This window comes from Chlorocebus sabaeus, chromosome 7 (assembly GCF_047675955.1).
Source record: "Chlorocebus sabaeus isolate Y175 chromosome 7, mChlSab1.0.hap1, whole genome shotgun sequence".
NCBI classification, from domain to species: Eukaryota; Metazoa; Chordata; class Mammalia; order Primates; family Cercopithecidae; genus Chlorocebus; species Chlorocebus sabaeus.
In genome coordinates this window covers 40388516-40406191 of record NC_132910.1, presented here as the reverse complement: position 1 = coordinate 40406191, position 17676 = coordinate 40388516, and the positions used below count along the sequence as shown (strand labels likewise).

The 17676-nt window shown below is 37.2% G+C and overlaps 1 protein-coding gene across 8 annotated transcripts in view; it reads left to right on the top strand.

The window, feature by feature from the left end:
* The window catches only part of FAM13A (family with sequence similarity 13 member A), a 375981-nt gene that overhangs the window by 173821 nt on the left and 184484 nt on the right, over nt 1-17676 (top strand). For 7 of the 8 annotated variants that reach the window (XM_007999242.3, XM_007999239.3, XM_007999240.3 and 4 more), the window contains one exon: nt 4562-4715. The exons of the other annotated variant lie outside the window; for it this stretch is intronic. In XM_007999242.3, the coding sequence (XP_007997433.1) occupies nt 4562-4715 (154 nt within the window). The remainder of the gene's footprint in view (nt 1-4561; nt 4716-17676) is intronic. 8 annotated transcript variants of the gene reach the window in all.

The following is a 17676-nucleotide window of genomic DNA, read 5'->3' as shown; positions in this document are numbered from 1 at the left end:
TGGTTTGTAGTTCTCCTTGTAGAGGTCCTTTACATCCCTTTGTAAGTTGGATTCCTAGGTATTTTATTCTGTTTGAAGCTATTGTGAATGGGAGTTCATTCATGATTTGGCTCTCTGTCTGTTACTGGTGTATAAGAATGCTTGAGGCAAGCCAACATTCAAACTCTTTGACATTTCTGAATGTCAGAATAACAATCCCATTCTCTCTTCCTAATTCAAGTGGCTTGGGATTCAAGTGCACTTCTTAGAAGAACAGTTTTTTTTTCATCTAGGATATTTCATATAATGGCCATTGTAATTCTGAATTATCTGTAGTAAGATTCTGCCACTTTTGTAAATCTTTGCAACTTCTGTGGGCATAATTTTTATCCTTGAGAAAGTCAGGTGTACCAGAAGGCAGAGTACTGACATCTTTAGAAATTAGGGATCTTATTTTTATGTTGGGTCTTGGATGTTAGAGCCAAGATGGCTTTGGCACTGAAATCTCAGCACACAAGAAAAGAAGAAGTAAAGAGCCCCACTGCAGTAATAACCAGTTAGTGCAGCTGATGGCAGTTACCTTAAAAACTGCAGCTTTTTTTTGCCAGTGACTGTTCAGTCACTGCAAACCAAAGGTTATGTGCCCTGCCATAGCACAGACTACCCATTGGTACCCCAAAAGCCAAAGAGATCAGAGTACTCAAATACAAAAGAGAGCGGAGCCCAGACCTAAGAGGAACTTACACATGATTCTCAGGGCTCCAGGAGGAAGACAGGGGAGCCACCCCCAACCACTTAAAGGGGAGGTTAGCAGCATCTTTCCTGTGTTCCTCAAGGAGTCTCAGAGACATCAGTAACCTTCTTCATTCAGTCATACAGTCCCTTCACTGGTCACTGTATCTGTCAGAAGACAAAATTACAACAAATTTAGTTTAAAGATCTGAATTGGCTTTATGTGTAGTTCTAGAATCATGCAATGCTTCATTCCACTAAGTAGATAAGTGTCCCAATGAGTCGAGCAAGGAGGTTTGTTTTATAGACAGAAAAAGGCCTTAAGAAAGCAGAAGCAAAGAACAAAAAGTGGATCAATCATTTTAAAGTTACTTTCCTTATATGGTGGGAGCTGGGAGACAAGATAATAGAAAAATAACAGTTTGGTTAACATTAGGTTGTTTTCAGGTTAAGGATTAAAACAGGAAATTTCACTGTCATGCCAATTGAAGCTCCTGTTCGGGAAGCTGGATATTTTCTCTCTTTCCTGATTTTAGAAAGTCAGATAACAACTTAGTTTTGATTTGGTGATGTGGAATTTTAGCAAGGGTGACTCCATTTAGATTTTTAATCTGGTTTGTTGGGCTTAGTCTAAAACAATGGCCTCCTGTGATTTTTATGTAACAGCCCTCTAGATTCTTGGTTCTGCCCTCTAAGTCATGCTTTATTTTTAATGAAACTACTCATGTTTGCAGCTGAGTAGTTTTGTCAGCCTGCTTCCTGCCAATAGAATTTGGGGGCACCAGCATCGTCCTTTCATTTTGTATTCTCTCTGTCCCTTTGATTCCACGTTGGCAGTGTTTTTGCTGAAATGAATTTTTCAAAAACTTTGTTAGTATTCTGTGGATTTTATGGAGATTCACTTCATTATAAAAAAGGCATATCCACAGATCTTTTAAAAATAATCCCTTTTGCATCTTTGGCTCATGCTCAAATGGCTGAGGGATGATGCTTTTAAATTCCTAGAGGCCCTCTGATTTGATCGACAGGATCTGTGAGGCACACCCTTCATCACTTGAAAGGGACCTTTGCCTGACTGTATAATACCAGCTTTTGATCTTTCTGAGATTTTAGCAAAAGGATATACAGTCACACTCTCAACTTTTTCTATAGAGCCTGCTTTCTTGACAGTGAATTTCTTAATTTTAGTGTCTTTTTTATTTGGAGAAGCTGAAAATTTTAAAAATCATGTCCCCTTTCATTTTTGTATAAGTTCTCTCAATTTCTTTCTCTTTCTCCTCTTGCATTTTACTGTAAGTGGTAAGAAACTAGGTGGTGCTTTCAAACCATTGCTTGGAAATAACGTTAACCGTATATCTAAGGCCATTGCTTACAAGTTTATCTCGTCACATAACTATGGGATACAATTTCCCTAAGTTTTCTGCCACCATCACAAGGGTCTCCATCGCTCCAATTTCCAGTAGAATATTCCTCATTTCCTTCTGAGCCCTCATCAGTGGTGTCCTTAAGGTCCAGGGGTCAGTTGAGAACTGGTTCAAGGCACTTTAGCCCTTCTCTGTGATGCTGCCCAGTCTCCTTCCACTACCCAGTTCCCAAGTCTCTTCCACATTTTAGATATTTGTTACAGCAGCATCCCCTTTCCTAGTACCAAACTTTGTATGGTAGTGTAACAAATTACCATACATTTAGTGGCTTAGCACAACAAACATTTGCTCACAGTTTCTAGGGGTCAGGAATATGGGCACAACTTAACTGAATCCTCTGCTCTTGATCTTACAGTGCCAAATTCACGGTATTAACTGGGTTGCATTTTCATCTAAAGACTTGAGTTTGGGGAATGATTTGCTTCCAAGCTCATTCACGTTGTTGGCAGAGTTCATTTCTTTGCAGCTGCATGAGTAACCACCCTAGCATCTTATTGTGTTCTTATGGCTGTAGCCCCCCTGAAGTCCCATATTTCCCTGCCACATGATCCTCTTACAGCCATCTCACAACTTGACTGCTTATATCTTTAAGGCCCATGGGAGAATCTCTCACGAGTTGCATCCATTGTAACATAAGCATGGGAGTGACATCCTATCACCTTTGCCAAATCGTATTAATCAGAAGCAGGTCACAGGTTCTATCTACACCCAAGTGAAGGGGGCCTTAGGGTGTGTATCCCAAGATAGTCTAGGAGGTTAAATACTATCTCCTAAAGATATCAGGTCATAATCCCTGGAATGTGTAAATGTTACTTTATTTGGAAAACAGACACTTTGCAGATGTGATTAAGATAGGGATCTTGAGATATAAGGATTAGCCTGCATTTTTGAGGGATAGGGGAGTGGATGCGAAATGCAGTCACGTGTATTCTTATAAGAATGGGGTAGAGGGAGATTATACACATGTAGAGAAGGCCATATGATGATGGGGCAGAGAGAGATTTGCAGATGCTGGCCCTGATTAAAGATTGGTGTGATGCACCTGTAGTCAAGCAATGCTGGCAGCCACCAGAAGCTAGGGGAGGCAAGGAACAGCTTCTCCCTTAGAGCTTTCACAGGGAGTATAGCCCCGCTGACACCTTTATTTTGCCCCAGTGATACTGATTTTGTTCTTTTGGCCTCCAGAACTGGAAGGCAATACTTTCTGTTGTTTTAAGTCACTTAGTATATGGTAATTTGTTACAACAACCTCAGAAAATTAATACAGATAAGTAGTAAACGAGACCTGAGTGGTGCTTTTTTTTTTTTTTTTTTTTTTTTTTTTTTTTTTTTTTTTTTGAGACGGAGTCTGGCTCTGTCACCCAGCCTGGAGTGCAGTGGCCGGATCTCTGCTCACCGCAAGCTCCTCCTCCCGGGTTTACGCCATTCTCCTGCCTCAGCCTCCGGAGTAGCTGGGACTACAGGCGCCCGCCACCTCGCCCGGCTAGTTTTTTGTACTTTTTAGTAGAGACGGGGTTTCACCGTGTTAGCCAGGATGGTCTCGATCTCCTGACCTCATGATCCACCCGTCTCAGCCTCCCAAAGTGCTGGGATTACAGGCTTGAGCCACCGCGCCCGGCCTGAGTGGTGCTTTTTAAATGTATTTCTCTGGTTATTCAGTGAAGCTAAGTATCTTTTCGTAAGGTTATTAACTATTCTGCAACATTTCCAACTCATGTCTTTCATCTCTTTTTCTTTTGGACCTATCTATTGATTAGTAGGGATTCTTTACATAGTGTAACTACTAATGTTTGTCAGTTATACATGTTACTGCAGAAATGTACCTGTAAACTATCTTTTTACCTTGTTTGTGGGGTATTCTGCATTCAGATATATTTTCAACTATTTTTATTGTGAAAAAATTTAAGTACATTCAAAAGAAGAGAGAATAGTGTAATAGACCTTCCATGCTCTTGTCACTTAGTTCAACAATTATCATTATTTTTCCCCAGAAGGATTCATTTCTACCTTTAAGGTTTGTACTTTTTGTGCATTATCTAAGAAATCCTTAAATAAAGACTGTGTTCCTATTATTTGTGTGGCTATTTCTGTTGTGAAAACCCTCATTCTTTTTTTACTTTTATATAAATATTATGTATAATAATTTTTAATATATTCAAAGCACCACTGGCCTCAGTATTCATCTCTATCGTCTTCCTGAACAGTCTATATTTTTCTTATTCAGCCCAAGCTATTGATTCAGAACTTGGGAACTCTCCAATTGCTCCAACAATATCATGCATGTTACCATAGAGCTTGTTGAAAATCCCATGCATCCCTATAAGAAGGCTAATTATTCAGGAGATTTCAAAATACGAGTCTGAGTCAGCTGGCAGGCATTGTTGTGTTTACTAAGTAATTCCTTTCTTTCCCTTTCTTGTTTCTAGTGTGCCACCTGGGCTTGAAGGCATGAAGGAACAGGACCTGTGCAACAAGATAATGGCTAAAATTCTAGAAAATTATAATACCCTGTTTGAAGTAGAGTATACAGAAAATGATCAACCGAGATACGAAAACCTGGCTAGGCTTATCATAGTAAAAGTAAGCAACTTGGTTTTTAATTTTCAGTATTGCTGTAATTTTAGACAGAAGATTTTATTTAATTCTTTCTCATAAAAATTCCGTATGAATATAACCCTCAGATTATTATTCCTATGTGTAGTGAGTTCTTCTTATGAAATCTACTATTTCAAATGTTTATTATATTGAAATATAGCCTTATAAGATTCAAGAATAATAGCAATTTTATGTTTTCTTGTTGCTATAAAGTCGTCTCAAAAATACCTGCATGAGCCCAGTGCTCTGGTTAACTGGCCACACCACCCTTACTACAGAAGCCTGATGTTACAGCAGGAGTAAGTGCATATGGCTGTGATCAGGAGTGCTAGCTTACTAACTAGATTGCAAATTCCTGAAGACAATATTACTGTGTCTTTTTGTCTCCTTTGTGTCTGGCACAGTTTGAAGCTCAACCTCAGATTTTAAGTCCCATATATTAGTTTTTGGTAGCAATCATCAGTAAAGGAGAATATTTTAAAAACCTATAAAGGAGTCCTTGACAATACTATCTAAGTCTTTTTATACATTGGTAATTTTATAATATACCCTGTATATATTAGGTAAATGCCTGTAGGTCTCCAAAGACCTAGAATTGAGAATCAGAGGGTAAACATCCAAACAAATCCTCCAGATATGGGAAAATAAGGAAGCCATCTTATTTCGTCCTCATTTATATTGAGGTAAATCAATGGAGCTGGTATGAGATTTCCTCAGGAGGTTTCTTGAAGATTATCAGGTTTACAGACCATAACATACTCTTTGCTGATTCATATAGCAATGAATGATAAAATCAGAGACACTTGGTTTGGGCACTTAAAGGAATGTTTTCATCTCTTCTCCCAGTTGAGGCTATGACTTTGAAGAAAGGTTAAAATAGTATGAGTATCAAGTAGCATCCTACGAAAGGATCTAAAACTAGATTTTCTAGTTTGTGCAGTTAAAATGATAAAATGAGATAATTGGAGACTATCAGTTGTAAATCTGAGTTGGAAGTAAAACAGTAGCTGAAAAAAAATGTCAGCAATTCACAAGAGAAAATAAGAAAACAACAATACTTCAGTCTTACCTCAGAAAAGTTAAAATAAATGATTTTTTAAATAGAAAAAAATCCCCGTCAAGTTTGTTCCTCTGGTACCTGTAGTACTTTGAAAAGGATCTCTTTTTAAAATGTTAAAAGGTAATGAACTTTGTTTCAGCAGCATCTCTCAATCACATATACCCCATAAATATGTACGACTACTAAAGGACCCATAATGACAGTTAAAAATAAAAAAAATTAAAATCTCTTATAAACAATTTTTAACACTCATACCTTTTTACTAGGGCAGATAAAACAATAGAACCTGAAGTATAATGGAAATAGATAAATATAATCTTAGGCAGGGCAAACTTGCTGAGATAAAACTAATTGCTGGAATATGCCATTGGGAAGTTGATATGGTTTGGATGTTTGTCCCCTCCAAATCTCATGTTGAAATGTAGTCCCTGGTGTTGGAACTGGGGCCTGGTGGGAGGTGTCTGGACCACGAGGGCGGATCCTTCATGAATGGCTTAGTGCCATCCCCTTGGTGACGAGTGAGTTCTTGCTGTGAGTTCACACGAGACCTGCTTGTTTAAAAGTGTGTGGCACTTCTGCCCCTCACTCTTGCTCCCACTCTCGCCATGTGACGTGCCTGCTCCCCTTTGTCTTCTGCTGTGATTGTGAGCTTCCTGAGGCCTCACCAGAGGCAGATATTCTGTACCTGCTGAACCGTGAGTCAATTAAACCTCTTTTTAAAATAAATGACCCAGCCTTAAGTATTTCTTTATAGCAACACAAACAGACTAACACAGATGTTATTTGCTGTGCAAGTAAAATAACACCTGTTGAGATCTGTGGAAGAGTGCCCTGCTTGGAAATCCTTGAGTGACTAGGTTTAAGGCTGGTGGAGAACATGGTATGAGACTATAATATAAGATATAATTCTGTGGGAGCCAAATACAGACATCTTCGGTAGATGAAGAAGAATATAAAATGCTGCTCTTTTAATGTAAGTTTCAGATCTGGCCTAGAGGCAGATAAATGTCATGATTAGAAACTAGGTTTGTAGTCTCTGGAAGTGTCATTCTGCCAAAGCAGAATTTTGATGCATTTTTTTTAATTGATCTTGCTGATAGTCTCTTCTTTGAGAAAGTAGAGAATGTGACAAGGGCTGTGACTCTCTGGACTTAATCATAACAAGTAAGGATGAAATAGAAGTTATAGTAGTCATTTTAAAAGAATATGCCAATGCCATTTTAAAGTACATAGTAATAAAATGAGAATATGTTAGCCACATTTAGATATGTAAATGTTGACAATGCTTCGAAAACAGACTTTTTTGAAAATTATAAAGATCATAGAAACATTAGATAGACACTAAAAGGTAGATGGGTTTAAAAGAAATTGAGACTCAGAATGAAATCATTAATATACTGAAAAAGAAAAAAAATGAGAAGGTAATTAAAGAAAAGTGTCTTTCTGTTCATTTCTTCACATGAGTTCAGTTTTTGGAAGGATGAATATAAAGATAGGAAATAGGCACAAAGTAAATGATAAATACCCAAGAGTGATAGGGACATAAAATATATGAGTTGAGAATAAGGCAAGTCTCATGAAAATGACTTAGATATAGGGCTTTTAAGTGGGGAAAAGGACTAAACATAAACACTGAGATACCTTGTATATCCCAGTTTGGAGAACAGAGTCATAAAATGTTGAATGAAGTTTCTTATATATTCTTGCATGCATGCTAAATGGAGATTTGGGCCCAGAGAAATATATTTGGTTGTATTTGGACTTAGATAAGAACTTTGACCAGAGTATTGGAATATGGAGTCTTTTTCTGTCGTAGGCTGTCAAAGCCTAATGTCTGTTTCTGTTCAGTTGATTATGGTCAGTAGCTGCAAAATTGATCATGGCATCTATAGCACATTCATCAGCCTCACTTTGAGACAGACTTCCTCTGTCTGAAGGCCAAGGTAATGATAAGGGGAAAAGTTTTATCATTATGACTTCCCGTTCAACTTTGCTTTCCCTGCCATTCTTTGGGAGTGAACCTAGGTCCCTACAGAGTTTTTCCAGATTCTGCAATGGTTTGGCCATGTTGACCAGATCTAGTTACCCCAGTGAAGGAAATTTTGGATAGACCTCTTAGCACTGTGACATTTGGAGAAATATGGTAATGTATATGTTGGCCCTTGGCATTTTAGCCCCCATTTTGTTGAATTTGGCAAATAGTCTTCACAGTCAGTGGTCCACAGTTATGGCCATCTCTTACTTCACTTAAGATGGAGGTTTCTTTTCTCTCGTTCATTATTTTTGTTTTTATAGGTTTCAAGAAGGGAATTTACATAGAAACACTTTTATTTTGTCAGAATGAAAGGTCAAGGCTATATTTCTGAATAACTGGGTTAGGAGAAGCACATCTTTCCAGTAGGCATCTAACAGCCACAGTCTAATTTCTCCAGCTGCAGGATAATTCTAGATTTTCTCTTCAGAAGGTGTTCTAAATCTAGACATTAGTGAAGCCCCATTCAAGAACTAACTTAATCATCCGTATATTTACATACACAAAATTTGGTGAGAAAAGTATGGATAAAATAATGGACCATGAACTATTAAGTTGAATTCATTAAATCCAAGTATTAGTAATTATTCAGTGCCTACTAGGAGTAATTGTTCTAGGCACAGTGAACAATAGATGAAAATCTTTGCCCTTATGATTCTTATATTCTAATGGAAATACAATAAACAACAGCCAATAAAAAAAGAAAAGAAAATATGTAGTATGTCAGATGGTGATATATTCTGTGAAGTAAAATAAAGCAGGGCAAGGCAGAAGTAGAGGAGTGGCATTTGCTTATTTAAATAGGACAGTTAAACTGCTTCATTGACAGGAAGACATCTGAGTAGAGACTTGAAGGAAGTGAAGCAGCAAGCCATGAAAACACTCGAGAGAAGAGTATTCCAGGCAAGGAGAAGAGCAGTACAAAGGCCTTGAGATGTGAATATACCTGGTCTGATGAGCAGCTGAGAGGCCAGTACAGTTGGATTGCCATGAGCAAGATGGAATTGAAAGGAAATGAGGCCACAAAGGAAACAAAGGATCAGCAGATTGTGTCTATTCATAGATCATTTTGAGGACTTTGACTTTTACTCTAAGTGAAGCTATTAGTCAGTATTAAGCAGAAGAGTGCTATGTTGTCACTTCTGTATTAAAAAGATTACTAGGCTCTTGAGAGGGATAGGCAGAAGTAGGGCAATCTATTAGGAGTTTATTACAATAGTCCAGGTAGAAACAGTGGTAAATTGGGCATGGATGATGGTAATGAAGGTGATGAGAAGATCCGAAGGTAAGCTAGGATGTGCAACAGCAATACAATAGGAGTTACTAGAGACTGTAGTTAGGCTAAAGAATGTTTGAGGCAGAAGTAGATGAGCAAGTAAGCTAGAAGAGTAGGGGCTGAAAACAGGAAATAGGAGGTTTGCATTACTAATTTTGGAGGTTGGGCTATCTGGAGTGAAAATAAGGCTTAAGTTGTGCTTATGAGCATGAGGGACTAAAGTGAAGGAGAAGAGAAAATTATGGAAAGGCGATGATAAAGAGATGGGAGATAAAGATATTGATGATTTGTCCTTATTGACCCTGAATTTACCCAGAAGGTTGGCAGATATTGAGGGGGACAGGAGTCTATGAGCCTGGTTTTTCTGGTTGTCCCATTTGTGTATAAGTATTATGAGTATATGTAATAAGGTTCATGCAAACCTCATATATATGCATACTATAAAATAATGTGATTGGCATATTGCTAAATATCTATCTAGAAATATCTAGATGAATATGAACCTATTCCAGATAAACATGTTATAGGACTTTCTTTATTAGATAGTGTTGCTATTGCTCATTATATCTTTTGGGATTTTAAAGTTGTCTTCAGAGCATATATATGTCATTCATATACCATATTTTTCTGTATATCATTGGACTGGGAAATCTTTGTACTTTAATGCTTTGATTGTGGGAAGTGATCAATAGTCATTTGGACCTATGGCATATCACTAAGTTGAGGAGTGCTGATTATATGTTAACTTTTGGGTTTAAAATTTAAATCTGGCTATAAAATAATTATGTTGATTTTCTTACGTGACTCTTAAGCAAACTCTCAAAACAGTTACTAACAAATGCTCTGAGGAAAGCAAAATATTAGAATGACCTTCCATAGTGATTAGTTCAAAGGAAGTGCTCACATTAATATATGTTATGGCAAGTTTGACCACAAAGCTCATTTTTTTTATATATTTGACTTGCAGGTCAAAAAAATTAATATTGTTTATGTAGAATCAAAGTCACTTACCCTATAAACTGATATATCATAGAAACTTCCTAAACCATTTCCCATATCTTTTTCATGCTCAAAAACATGGCATGTCTCTCCATTTTCATTTAGGACCACAGCCTAAGCACAATTAACTTCAACAAATGTTTGTTCACTTTTTTCTTATTTAATGCAAAACTACTCTGTGCAAAGCTCTATACTAAGTGCTGAAGTGCTTCAGAAAATAAACAAGACATGTCCCTGTCCTTGGGGGACCTTACAGTCTATAAGAAACAAAATCAGTGTAGGAACACAGGGGCAAAAGGGAGAATAGGGCCTTATGCCAGACATTGTGCCACATTCTTCTATATATGTACCTCATTTACTACTGACAGTAACCTCGTAAAGTAATTGATCTTAATACTGGTTTACAGATGAGTAAATGTAAGGGTAAATTGCTCAAGATTACACAACAGTAAATGGCAAAGCTGGATTTTGAAATCAAGAAAGTACTGACTAGAGGCCAAGTAGAGAAATAACCAAAATCTTGGAGATTTAACTTAGGCCATCAATGCCATGAGCTTTTATACGTGTATTCATTTAATGAGTATGTACTGTAGCAACTTCGTGTCAGTGTCAGGAAAGCAGTTGAACTCTGTTCTTCTGACTCCTATATGTCTTCACTATTCCTAACCTCTTCTGTAGCCCCTCAAGAATATTACAAACTTCTGAGCAGCAGGAGAGTTATAACAGGAAATAAAAGATGTTTTTGGTTTCTTGTTGTTTGCTTCTTTGTAATCTGGTTGCACTGTCTCTCCTTTTGCGTAGGTAAACTTATGTAATGAGAATGACTATCTTGTACCCACCAAAATCTATGTTATCATTTTGAGCATTTATGAAACTCAGAGGTAGCACTTATTTAGAATTCATTTGCTCCTTTCTTCCGAACAAATCCTTGTTTTGATCATGAGTTATAATTTTTAGATAGATTCTGAGTTTGGAGGTTAAAAAAAAGTTAAGTGATGTATTTTTAAAACGCAGTAATTAAATAGCATGGCAGATCATAGAGTTGAGATTAAGATGGCTGAATAGACCCAGGTAGTATATGTCTCCTTCACAGAGAGGGACCAAAATAGTAAATAGATACATTTTGAACAGATTGTCTAGGAGAAGACACTGGGATTCCCTGGAGAAGAGTTGGGAAACAACAGAGATAAGTAAGGAGAAGGTTTGAGGCAGCCTGCATGGCCAGGGACTGACTGAGAGCCAGGAGAGGCTCCTGGACGTGGGGAAACAGTCAAAGAGAAACCCCCAGGGCTCCACACTCTGAAATAGGCTTCTATAGTTTTGGATATGGGAAAAACTCTCAACCCACTAGGGCCTTTAGCCTGACATATGAAGCTCCAGAAAGGGAACCCACATAGAATCCCATAGGCATCCAAGCCTAGAGCAGCCTCATTTGGATACCAATTTGAGAGCAACCTAGATACCAAGCATCTACAGGCACAGTTGCTGCCACCATATTGCTCCAAGGAGAGAGAGGGGAAACAAAGCACTCCCATGCACCCATGGGAGGGTCCCTGCCACCCTGCTGTGAGCTGTTGAGACTGAGATGTGAGTAGACCGTACTTCTCACAGCTTCTTGTCCAGGCTCCTTGACTGAGAGGGACCGCACTCTTTCTGGTCCCAGGCCCAAGGCACCATTTTGAGAGTTTAACACTAGGCTGTGCCTCACCATCAAGCCAAGTTTGAGGCAACATGGCTGTACTCATCACCTAGCCATGGGAAGGACAGGAAAGAGCAAGCTCTCCTAAGCTTAGGACAATACATATCACCTTGCTATAGGCGGCTGTGGGACTGGAGACTAGGCTGCCCCATTCGCTGTTGCTTTCAGCACTACCACTGCTACCACTGCTATGCCATCACCCACACCACTTCAGATGCCTAAAGAGCCCACTCACACATGTAGCCCAGCACTCTCACAACTAGCTTCTATGAAAGCCACCAGGAGGCCCAAGAATCAGCCCTCCAGGACCCACTAATGCTGGATGGAGCAAGCTGGAATAAGCTGCTCTGGGACCTAAAGACAGAGACACTTACTCCATTGCTGCCACCACCAGGGCCCAAATACAGGCTTAGTTGATGTCCAAGTCCCCAGCAAAGCTTTACCACAGCCTCACCTAATAACTACTCTAAGCCACCTAGGAAATCACAGATACCACTGACCCTGTGTATGGCTGAGTGTCATACAAAGATTATACTACCTCAGGCGCCCAAAATCAAAGCCAAAGTATGCTACTCAACCAGAAAAATACATCTACTCAAGAGAAAAATACAAAAATTCTCCCCTACAAAAGCAATTTTTAAAAATGGGAACAAGTGACTACTACACCAGATGTGTAATTATCAAAGAAAGGATATAAAAAACATGATAAAGCATGGAAATATGACACCACCAGAGGACACAAGTGTCCAGTAACAGATCCCCATAAAAAAAGATTTCTCAAAATGCCAGATAAGGAATTCAAAATACTGGTTTTAAAGAAGCTCAATGAGATGCAAGATAATTCTGAAAACTAGTACAAAGAAATCAGAAAATCAACTCAGGATATGAATGTGAAACGTACCAGGGGATTGATATCTTAAAAAAAAAAAAAAAAAGAGTTCAGTGGTTTACCTCTATAATCCCAGCACTTTGGGAGGCTGAAGCAGGAGGATCACTTGAGCATAGGAGTTCAAGACCAGCTTGGGCAACATGACAAGACCCTGTCTTTATAAAAAAATGCAAAAACTAGCTTGGCATGGTGGTACACACCTGTAGTCCCAGCTACTCAAGAGGCCAAGGTCGGAGGATCACTTGAGACCAGAAAGTTGAGGCTGCAGTGAGCTGTGTTCGTACTACTGTGTTCCAGCCTGAGTGACAGAGAGAGATCCTGTCTCAAAAAACAAAGTAGAAATTTTGGAATTAAAAAAATGCATTGAAGCAAATACAGAATACATTTGAAAACTCCAGTAATAGACTAGACCAAATAAGAAAAATAATCTCAGAATTTGAAGGCAGGTCTTTTGAAATAATCCAGTCAGACAAAAAGAAAAAAAAAAGGAAAAAAAAGATGAATAAAGCCTTCAAGACATATGGAACTACAAAAAGTGACTAAACTTACAAATTATTGGCATTCCTGAGGGGGAAGAGGGATAAAAAAAGCTTAGAAAATCTATTTAAGGAAATAATTGATGAAAACTTCCCAAATCTAGCAAGAAAGTTAGATATCCAGATATAGGAGTCCCAGCAATTTCCAGGAAAATACATTGCACAAAAGACTACACCATGGCATATTATATTCAGAATGTCTAAAGTAGAAGTGAAAGAAAGAATTTTCAAATTAGCCAGAGAAAAAAGTCTAGTTATCAATATAAAAAAACCCTTCAGTCTAACAGCAGACATTTCAGCAGGAACCTTACAGTCCACAAGAGAGTAGGATGGCACTTTCAAAGTGCTGAAAGAAAAAAAAAAAAAAAAAAAAAAAAAACTATCAGCCAAGAATTTTATATCCTTCCTGAATACACTTCATAGATGAAGGAGAACTAAAATTTTTATCAGACAAGCAAATGCTCAGACAATCTCTCACCACTAGACTGGCCCTACAGGAAATGACCAAAGGGATCTTAAAAATGGAAATGAAAAGTTAATATTCACCATCATGAAAACACCTGGAAATATGAAACTCACAGTTCTTATAAAGCAATCACAGAAAGGAGGAAGAGAGAAGAATCAAATGACAACATGACAATTTCGTCAAACCACAAAGACAAAAAGAGAAAAAGAAATAAAGAATTTATAAAACAATTTGGAAACAATTAACAATATGACAGGATCAAAGCCTCACATATAAATATTAACCTTGAATGTAAATGGATTAAATGTTCCACTTAAAAGATACAGATTGGCAGATTGGATTAAAAAGAAAAAGCAAATCCAAGTTTGTTTATATTAGATAAAACAAACTTTAAATCAAAAACAGTAATGAAAGACAAAGAAGATTTTATGTAATGATAAAGGGATCGATTCAGTAAGATATACCTTAGGAACCCTACACTGGAACACCTAGAGTCACAAAACAAATATTTCTAGGCAGAAAGAAATAGACAGCAATACAGTAATAATGGGGACAGCAACAGACAGATCGTTGAGACAGAAAATTAACAAAGAAACATTAGACTTAAGTTGGACTTTAGACTAAATGGACTTAGCAAACATTCACAGAACATTCTACCCAATAACTGTGGAATATACATCCTTCTCATCAGCACATGGAACATTCTCCAAGATAGACCCCATGATTGGGCCACAAAACAATTCTTCATAAATTTTTAAAAATCAAAATGATATCAAGTATTTTCTCAGACCACAGTGGAATAAAAACTAGAAATTAATACCAAAAGGAACTTCAGAAACTATACAAACACATGGAAATTAAACAACATGCTCCTGAATGATCACTGGATCAATGAAGAAATTAAGACAGAAATTTTAAATTTTTTGAATCAGATGAAAATGAAAACACACCATATGCAGGATACAGCAGAAATAGTGCTAAGAGGGAAGCTTATGGCATTAAATGCCTACATTAAAAAAATTAACAGCCTAACTTCACACCTCAACAAACTAGAAAAACAATAACAAAGCAAACCCCAAGTTTGCAAAAGAAAAGAAATAATGAAGATCAGAATAGAACTAAATAAGAGATCCCCCCAAAATACAAAGGATCAATGAAATGAAAAGTTGGTTATTCGAAAAGACAAACAAAATTGATAGACCACTCACTAGACTAACCAAGAAAAGAAGGGAGAAGATCCAGATACACAATCAGAAATGAAAAGGGAAACATAACAACCTACGCCACAGAAATAAAACAAATCATCAAAGACTATTATGAAGAACTATAGGCTCACAAATTAGAAAACCTAGGGGAAATAGATAAATTCCTACAAACATACAACTTTCTGAGATCAATAAATAGCATTCCTGAACAGACCAACAATAAGTAGAAAAACTGAATCAGTAATAAAAATAATTCTACCAAGAGAAAAAAAAAAAGACCAGATAGATTCACCAGAATAATCAAGCAAGATTTTTTTTTAAAAAAGGCATCCAACTTAGAGTAGAGTAAGTCAAATTATCCCTGTTCATTGATGATACAATCTTATATCTAGAAATCCCTAAAGGCTCCACCAAAAAACTCTTAGATTTGGTAAAGGCTCAAGATACAAATTTGATGTACAGAAATCAGTAGCATTTCTATATACCATTAAGGACCTAGCTGAGTACCAAATCAAGAAGGAAATCCCATTTACAGTAGCTCAAAAAAAAAAAAAAATACATAGGAATATATTTAAACAAGTAGGTGAAAGATCTCTATCAGGAGAACTAAAAAACACTGGTGAAAAAAAACTATAGATGACACAAGCAAATGGAAAAACATCCCAGTCTTATGGATTGGGATAGCACTATTCACGATAACAAAGATAGAATTAACCTTGGTGTCCATCAAGGGAGAATTGAATAAAGAAAATGTGTGTGTGTGTGTGTGGGTGTGTGTACACATAGTAAAGGCCCAGACTTCACCACTGTGTAATATATGCATGTAAGAAATATGCACCTGTCCCCCTAATAATATAAAAATTAAATTTTTAATAGCATAATAGAGAGTTGTTTGCTTGAATTACTCAAATGGGCACCTTTTAGTAGTAGAAACTAATTAGATTAACAAGAAGGTGTAAAGCATTAAGTAATAAAAGTAATATTAAAAGTTACTTCATAGTTTGGAATGCTTTATGGCTCCAATTTTTAGATCATACGCATATATTTACAATTCAGATTGCTGTTAATTTCTTCTCCCCAGACATTTTGTTTTATAGAGTGATTATAGGTAAACACTAAAAAGTCGTGTCTTCTCATGAATCATTAGATGTAACACATTGCCAGGTATTACATTCTTTCCTATTATAAGGAATAATTAACAGAAGACAGACTAAATTGCTTTTGCTTATGAAGATGCCATTATGCTATGTATCCTTTAGACTGTTTCCAGTGAGATGGCAAAACTTTGGAACTATTTATTAAAGAAGTTGACTACTTTAAATCATTATACTGTGTATATTTGGCAAATAGGAGGCACTCAGTAAATGGCAAGTGAATATTTGAGGTTTTTAAAGATCACTTATGTTTTCTATAAAATTGAGTTTCTAATATATTATTCAGTTGATCTCCTCAGGATGGAAGTTATACTTCTGTGGCCTGGAAGTGCCTAGAAATGAACATTCTTCCAGTGATGGGGGTAAGCCTTATCCATGGCTGAAAACGGGGGGCGGAGTATAAATTCCCAGCTGCTTTACTCCTCAATTAGAATTATTCAGGGGTGTATATTTTACACTGTTCCCTGAGCTCTCCCCTAAATTTAAGCTTAAGAACCACTGTGAGAGCTTAATAGTGACATTTCTTGTTGGCTCCCTTTCTCCCTCTATTATCACCCCCATTCTACCACAGAACCACCCGCATAAACTACTTGCTGTCAATCCTCGTGGCAAGGTCTGCTTCTGGTTAAGTTGGTACAGGTCCAACTGAGACATCTCAAATTCTACCCCCTCCGTGAAGCCCTCTCCAGCTTCCAGGTAGAGTTAATCCTCATCTCCTTTGTTGTCTTGTGGCACTTTCTTTCTCCTTCTGTTAGAACATTCTGCCTTGGATAAGTTGGGGTTTTTTTCCTTTCATGTTGTGTTGTAAGTTTTTCTAGGGTAAGAACAATATCTCATATTTACTTATGTGTTGGCATTTCTCTTAAAGTTGTGAATCAACTCATACATTCTTGTATCTTCTAAAACACTTATTCTAGTTCTTTATATTTACTCAAAGCATCCATTAAATTACAACACGTTTAAGTGAAAGTTAACTCAAATTTCCTTCAAGAAAGTCATAGTAACTATTCTGAGCATTAATAATTGTTCACATCTCTAGTGCATACAATAAAAGTTTGCTTCACAGACTTCCAACTACCTAATTTGCCAGGTGAATTAATTCTGTGCATTCTTTTTTAAGACATACTGACTGCTGTACATGGCAACCCTTAATACTTGTGACTAATAGGTGACTCTCTTACACCTGCTCAATACCAGTTTTACTGTATGCTGACCAGGAGTCAATCGTGTTTGTTTCCAAACCTGTTTATGCCAATTATTGTTTTTTTATGGTACTTATATAATTTAGTTAAACAAATGTAGTGTGAATACAACAATATAGCTATTTATGGGAAAATAGTGTCAGAGTAGTTAATGGAAGCTTCTGTAAAAGATTCTAAAACCTTGGTGGCTTAACACAATCAAAATGTATTTCTCATTCACTTTGCAGTCCAGTGGGTTGAGGAGCCCTCCTCATCTTAGACCAGCTACCATCAAAGTTTGCCTTATCAGGGAAACAGGAGGATGAAAATAATTTGGAATATTTTTATGGCCAAATCTAGAAGTGGCTTGTCATGTGGCTCCCAATCTAACTGGAAGAGAGGCTGAAAATGGCTTTCCTGATGCCCAGAGGGAGAAGATGAGTAAATGA